The sequence below is a fragment of the Penaeus japonicus genome, unplaced genomic scaffold, assembly GCF_977035675.1.
Source record: "Penaeus japonicus unplaced genomic scaffold, GWHDUDI00000001_assembly GWHDUDI00000035, whole genome shotgun sequence".
Taxonomy (NCBI): domain Eukaryota; kingdom Metazoa; phylum Arthropoda; class Malacostraca; order Decapoda; family Penaeidae; genus Penaeus; species Penaeus japonicus.
This window is the reverse complement of record NW_028234437.1, coordinates 3,569,719-3,577,218: the sequence shown is the minus strand read 5'-3', so window position 1 is coordinate 3,577,218 and position 7,500 is coordinate 3,569,719. Positions and strand designations below refer to the sequence as shown.

The window sequence follows — 7,500 nt, the reverse complement described above, 5'->3', positions numbered from 1 at the left end:
CTTCTTATACGTTATATCGATAAATAAAAGAGGTTGTTATATAGTGGAATATAAGAGATCGTTATATCGATAAACACCAGAGAACGTTATATCGTTAAATACTGGAGGTCGTTATATCGTGGAATATAAGAGAACCGGTATATTGCTAAACACCAAAGAACATTATATCGTTGAATACCAGATGTTCAATCGTTAAAAAACAGATCGTTATACCGTTGAAAAGCAGAGATCGTTTTATCGTTAAACATGAAAGATCGTTATATTGTTAAATACCAGAGATCGTTATACCATTAAATACCAAAGATCGTTATATTGTTAAATACCAGAAATCGTAATACCATTAAATATCAGAGATCGTTACACTAATAAACACCAGAGATCGTTATATTGTTAAATACCAGAGATCGTTATACCAATAAACACCAGAGATCGTTACACCATTAAATACCAGAGATCGTTACACCATTAAATACCAGAGATCGTTATACCATTAAATACCAGAGATCGTTATACCATTAAATACCAGAGATCGTTACACCATTAAACACCAGAGATTGTTTACCATTGAATACCAGAGATCGTTATACCATTAAACACCAGACATCGTTATACCATTAAACACCAGAGATCGTTATACCATTAAACACCAGAGATCGTTATACCATCAAATAAAATAGATCGTTACACCATTAAATACCAGAGATCGTTACACCATTAAACACCAGAGATCGTTACACCAATAAACACCAGATCTCGTTACACCAATAAACACCAGATCTCGTTACACCATTAAACACCAGATCTCGTTACACCATTAAACACCAGAGATCGTTACACCATTAAACACCAGAGATCGTTATACCATTAAACACCAGAGATCGTTACACCATTAAACACCAGAGATCGTTACACCGTTAAGGAGGGAATCCGATGTCAATGTCAAGGGGATCAACGAGCTCAGAGGATCCCGCCCAGGGTGGAGGGCGGGCGACCATGAAGAAGTGTCGCGCGGGATACTAGGCCAGGCATAAAATATTCATCAAAGGGAAAAATGAAGGAAAGACGGAATGGGAGAAAAAGAAAAAAACGCGAGTGTAGGTAAACTGAGCTGGCTAACTTTTTGTGTAGTGAAGGCGACGGGGAGGGGGAAGGGGGAAGGGGGAGGGGGAAGGGGATGAGGGGAAGGATGTTTAGGAACGAGGGGGGAGGGGAGGGGGAGGGGGAAAGGGAGGGGGAGGGGGAGGGGAGGACGTGGAGGTATTGGGGAGGTGGGGGTGGACGTGTAGGAACGAGGGGGGAGGGGGAATAGGGGGGATGTATAGGAACGAGGGGTAGAGGGATGGAAAGGGGAGGACGTCGGGATGGGGGGGATGTATAGGAACGAGGGGGAGGGGTAAGGAGAGGGAGAGGGGGAGGACGTGTGGAAGATGAAGGGGAGGGGGGAGGAAGGGAGGAAGAGGTGATAACTGGTGTTAACGATGTTTGACGAGTAACGAAGGGCCGTCGACCAAAATTGAAAACACGGCAATCCGGGTAATAAATGGATTCGAAATTAACCTTTTTGGCGGCAATAACGTGCTTGTCATCCCCCGCAAAGAGTCAGGGCGGACGATGGCACTTGGGGGGTCTGAATGCCCCTCCCCCCACCCCCCACACCCACCCCACAACACGCCCTGCCAACGCGGCCATAAGAGACTTCCTCGTGCCACACCTGCCACCCAGGACGGCCATGCGTTGCTCATTGCACACTTGCCATTGCAGCCGCTCGTATCTCTTCGCTCTGCATCTCCGCCCTGCTTCTGTCTCCTCCACCTTTTCCCTTCCTTGCAACTTGATTCTCTCTCTCCCCCCTCTCTCTCTCCCCCCCCCCTCCCTCTCTCTCTCTCTTTCCCCCCCCCTCTCTCTCTCTCTCTCTCTCTCCCTCTCTCTCTCTCTCTCTCTCTCTCTCCTCTCTCTCTCTCTCTCTCCCCCCCCTCTCTCTCTCTCTCCCCCCTTCTCTCTCTCTCTCTCTCCCCCCCCCTCTCTCTCTCTCTCTCTCTCTCTCTCTCTCTCTCTCTTTGCCATACACCTGTTCCCTCAATTCTCACTATAATCCCTACCCTTACGCTCCGCTCCCTTCTTCTGTATGTATTCATCCCCTTCTTCTTTACCCGTGATCTCCTTCCCCGAATCAACCCCCCCCCTTCTCCCTTCCCCCTTCCCCCCTTCTCTCCCTTTTTTATTAACAACGGCATCCTGCGCGAAATATTTCCATCTCCCCCTCTCCCTCTCCCCCTCCCCCTCCCCCCGGGCTTCGGTTTTGTCAGGAGAGAGCATCGTGGGTGAAATCAATACCCCCCCCCCTCTCTATTGCCAACCCCTGTTACCCTCCCCCCTCCTCTACCCTCCCCATATAATATCAATCTGGGCGCCTCTCCTTGATCTCTCTCCTAGATTCTCTCTCTCTCTCTCTCTCTCTCTCTCTCTATCTCCCTTTCGCTGTCCGCCTATCTCTATTTCTCTCTCTATCTGCCTCCTTTCTCCCTACCCTTGTCTGCCTTATTTTTTATATCTTTCTAGCCCTTCTATCTGTCTCTCTCTCTCTCTCTCATTCTGTCAGCCCCTCTCTCAGTCTCTCTTTCTCTGTCTCTCTCCCCCTCTTTCTTTATTTTTTTCTTTCTCTCTCTCTCTTTCTTTCTCTACCTCTCTTTCACACTGTCTCATTTACCCCCCCCCCCTCTCTCTGTCTGTCTGTCTCTGTCTCTGTCTCTCTCTAGCTGTTCGCCTTTCTCTATTTCTCTCTCTATCTGCCCCCTTTCTCCTTCCCTCTGTCTGCATCTTTTTTCTCTCTATCTCTTTCTACCTCTCTCTCTCTCTCTCTCTCTCATTCTGTCAGCCCCTCTCTGTCTCTCTCTTTCTCTGTCCCCTCTATTTGTCTCTCTCTCCCCCTTTCTTTATTCTCTCTCTCTCTACCTCTCTATCACTCTCTGCATCATTTACCCCCACCTCTCTCTCTCTCTCTCTCATTCTGTCAGCCCCTCTCTGCCCCCTCTATTTGTTTCTCTCCCCCCTTTCCTTATTTCTGTCTCTCACTCTCTCTGTCATAACACATACATAAGTGATGCCTCCGTAACCTCAGGACTAAATGTCAGTGCCCCCCCCCCCTCCGTCTGATGACCTTATAAATATCAGCCTCTCTTTCTCCCTTCTGTCACAGCTGACCTTAGATCGCTAGGGTCCTCCACCCCTACGACCCCTCCCCCTATCCAGTCTAGGCGACCATATCCTTCCCTCCCCCCCTCCCTCCCCCAAGCCAAGGCAATCTTCTCCCCCATCCTACCCCTCCCCCCTCTTCCCTCTACTTCTCCCCTACTGTCCCCCTCCCCCTTTAAATATTCCTCGCCCCCATTCCCCTCCCTCCCCTATCGAAGCGATCTTCTCCCCCCCCCACCCCCTCCTAGCCATCTTCCCCCTCATCCCCTTCCCTCCCACCTCGATGTCACGTTCTCCCCCTTCCCTTTTCGAAGCTACACCCCCACCCCCCCTCCCCACCCATAGCCACCATCTCCCCATCCCCCTCCTTCCCCTCTCGAAGCTCCCCTCTCCCTTTTACCCCCGTCGAAGCTATCCCGCCCCCATCCCCTCCACCCCCTCCTCCTTCCCTCCCCATCAAAACCATCCCCCCCCATTCCCGCCACAGCCAACCTGTCTCTCACCTATCTGTTATTGGTGTTGCTTTCTTTAACTTTCTTTACCTCAGCAGTGGCACTTTCTTTACCTCAGCAATGGCACTCCGGAGGCACACCATCGCAGACACACAAATACACTTACTTACCACTTGCCAACGATATAAGCAAAGGACTTCAGTAAACATACATACATAAATTACTGTTTTGATCACAAGCACAAATGATTCAAAGAAATAAATGCGCATATTACGCAATTTATCAATGAGCATATGTTATGGAACAAATAGACGCACAGTCACGTTAATAAACTTTACATATACCAAATGGATCGTTATATCGTTATATATTAGAGATCGTTAATCGTTATATAATAGGCATTGTTATATCGTTATACACCAGAGAGTTATACCATTATATATCAGAGAGTTATATCGTTAAATACTAGAGGTCCCTATATCGTTAAATACTAAAACTCATTATATCATTATACAACATAAATCTTTCTATCGGCATATACCAGAGATCGTTAAATCGTTAAACTGTATACCAAGACGGAAATATCAAAATGTACCAAAGATCTATGAATCGTAATATATTGCCAATTTTCGTGTTGTTTTTCTGAATACAATATAGCATAGACTTCAGGAAACAAGAACAAGTCAACAAAAACAACAACAACAAAAGACAAATCGAATTATATTATAGTCACTTACCGTTACTTCTGAAAAAGAAAACTCGAGAATATTAACGAACATAATAAACACACTAAGAAAGATAAACAAGACAAACATACAACATCTACTAAATAAGAGAGACAACACAACAAAGAAGAAAGAGGAAGAGGGGAATACAAGAAGATTGAAGAGAGGGAGGGGGTGGATAGGAGAAATAAATACACGAGAGGAAGAGGAAGAAGAAACAGAAAGAAGAAGAAGACAAGAAAGAGAAGGAGGTAAAAATGACTAGGGATAATAATAAAAAGCAAAGAAAAAGGAAAAAGGAACATAACGAGACGAAGAGGGGAGACGAGGAAGAAGCAAGTATGCGAAGGAAAGAGGAGGAGAGGAAACGAGGAAGGGGAGATGAAAAAAAAATAAGAAAAGCAACATAAGAAAGTGAGGAAGAAAACAAAAAAAAAAAAAAAAAAAAAAAAAAAAAAAAAAAAAAAAAAAAAAAAGAGGAATAGGAAAAGAACACGCGGAGGTGAAAAAGGGAGAAGATGAAGAAGCAAACACGCGAAGGAAAGTGAAAAAGAGGAGGAGAAGAAAAGAAGAAACAAAGATAGGCAGAGGAAGAGAACACGAGGAAGTAAAGAGGAGAGAAAAGGAAGAAGCCAGTATACGAATTAAAGAGGAAGAGATATTAAAGAGGAGGAGATATTAAAGGAGGTGAGGAAGAGGAGGAGGAGGAAGAAGAAGACAAAGTGACGAAGAGAGGGGAAAAAAGAAAGAAAGGAGCGAATGGAAGAAGAAGAAGAAAAAAAAACGAGGAACACAAAGAGAAGAAGAAGAGAAGAAGAGGGAACAAACAAAAAAAGTAGACGAAAAGGAGGAAGAAGAAGAAAAAGAAAGAAAATGAAATAAAAGAAAGAAAGAAAGAAAGAAAAAAAAAAAAAAAAAAAAAACACGCGAAAGAGCGAACACGTGAAGAGGAAGAGGAGGAGGAGGAGGAGGAGGAGGAGGAAGAGGCCAGGGAGAGACGTATGCACGAGCACGCCGCCCTCGCCCAGAGCTTCTTTTTCTCGATGCGAAACAACGGGCGGGGAAGAACGGGGGAAGAGAGAGGGAGAGGGCAAGAAAGAGGGAGAGGCTCAGGCAGAGAGAGAGAGAGAGTGGAAGGGAGGGAGGGAGAGAGAGAGAGAGAGAGAGAGAGAGAGAGAGAGAGAGAGAGAGAGAGAGAGAGAGAGAGAGAGAGAGAGAGAGAGAGAGAGATAGATAGAGAGAAAGAGAGAGAGATAGATAGATAGATAGATAGAGAGAGAGAGGGAAAGCTCAGGCAGAGAGAGAGAGAGAGAGAGTGAGAGAGAGAGAGAGAGAGAGAGAGAGAGAGAGAGAGAGAGAGAGAGAGAGATAGAGAGAGAGATAGATAGAGAGAAAGAGAGAGAGATAGATAGATAGATAGATAGAGAGAGAGAGGGAAAGCTCAGGCAGAGAGAGAGAGAGAGAGAGAGAGAGAGAGAGAGAGAGAGAGAGAGAGAGAGAGAGAGAGAGAGAGAGAGAGAGAGAGAGAGAGAGAGAGAGAGAGAGAGAGAGAGAGAGAGAGAGAGAGAGGGAGAGGCTCAGGCAGAGAGAGAGAGAGAGAGAGAGAGAGAGAGATAGAGAGAGAAATAGATAGATAGATAGATAGATAGAGAGAGAGAGAGGCTCAGGCAGAGAGGGAGAGGGAGAGGCTGCATGCGAGAAGGGACGCGTCCGATGGGTACTTGTGAACGGAAGGAACTAGTTTAGATGCATGACGTGATGGAAGGTATGGGGAATGAGACACGCACATGCAAATGGACATGCAAACAAATATACATATATAGACACACACACACACACTCAAACACACACACATACACACACACACACACACACACGCACACGCACACACACAGACAACAACAATACAGTAAGCTGAATAATGAAAATCGGATAGAAAAGTGGACATAAAAACTAAACGCTATACATATAAATACATACAGCATGTACATCAGGGAGAGTACATGAAGGAACAGGAACAGTAGCAGCAAGCCAAATGAGGAACAACATGAAAAAAGAACATGAGCCACGTGAACAAAGAACATGAGCCACATGAGCCAAAAAAAGAGAAAAAAAAAAGAAAGAAAAGAAAAAAAAAAAAAAAAAAACACACAAGCCACATGAGCAAGGAAAATAACGAACATGAAAAAAATGAACAAAGAATACAAGCCACATAATCAGAAAAGAAGAAGAAGAAGAAAAAAAAGCCACATAAGGAAAAGACATAAGCCACATGAGCAAGGAGAATAAAGAACACGAGAAAAATGAACAAGGAATACAAACCACATAATCACAAAAGAAGAAGAAGAAGAAAAGCCACATAAGGAAAAGACATAAGCCACATGAGCAAGGAGAATAAAGAACACGAGAAAAATGAACAAAGAATACAAGCCACATAATCAGAAAAGAAGAAGAAGAAGAAAAAAAAAGCCACATTAGGAAAAGACATAAGCCACATAATCAGAAAAGAAGAAGAAGAAAAAAAGCCACATAAGGAAAAGACATAAGCCACATGAGCAAGCAACACCAATGGAAAATGAGGCGATGGTTAAACGGGCTCTCACCTGCACGGACTCCTTGAGCTATAGAAAACTGTCCATAGTTTATAGGTTCCGCATAGTTTATAGGCTCTTCACTCCCTGCAAAACATAGCACACTGTTAGGACTACATACTACGTGTTAAAATGTTAATGATGATCTAATCTGGATTATAATTCTATCTTCCAATAAGATGTTACGGTATATCTCTAGGCAAGCTGTCACATCAGCTGATGATAACTACCTTATGAAAGTGCATCTGGTGAAGTGAGTGATTGACACACTAGATTATACATGTTATAATATATCAAGCAAGTCTACACAAGCAAATGCTAGATCTAGGGGTAAATCAACTTCAGGTGAATATAAAATGCTAATCAAAATGCCTGTACTACAATAAAAGTGGTTAAATTATTATCATGAAGATCACTCTGGAAAAAAGAGACAGAGAAATCATGATTGTATATTTTCGTACACTTGCTTCGTTTCCGAGAATTCCAGATCTTAATCTTCTTCCGGTGGAAACCAGTAATACGAAAAGTGAATGCCATTAC

General features: G+C 44.2%; 1 protein-coding gene across 1 annotated transcript in view; it reads right to left on the bottom strand.

The window, feature by feature from the left end:
* Positions 1–7,500, bottom strand: part of LOC122245867 (muscle calcium channel subunit alpha-1) — a 349,394-nt gene that overhangs the window by 307,053 nt on the left and 34,841 nt on the right. The window contains 1 exon segment of the mRNA XM_086531207.1: positions 6,973–7,047. Within this exon segment, the coding sequence (XP_086387333.1) occupies positions 6,973–7,047 (75 nt within the window).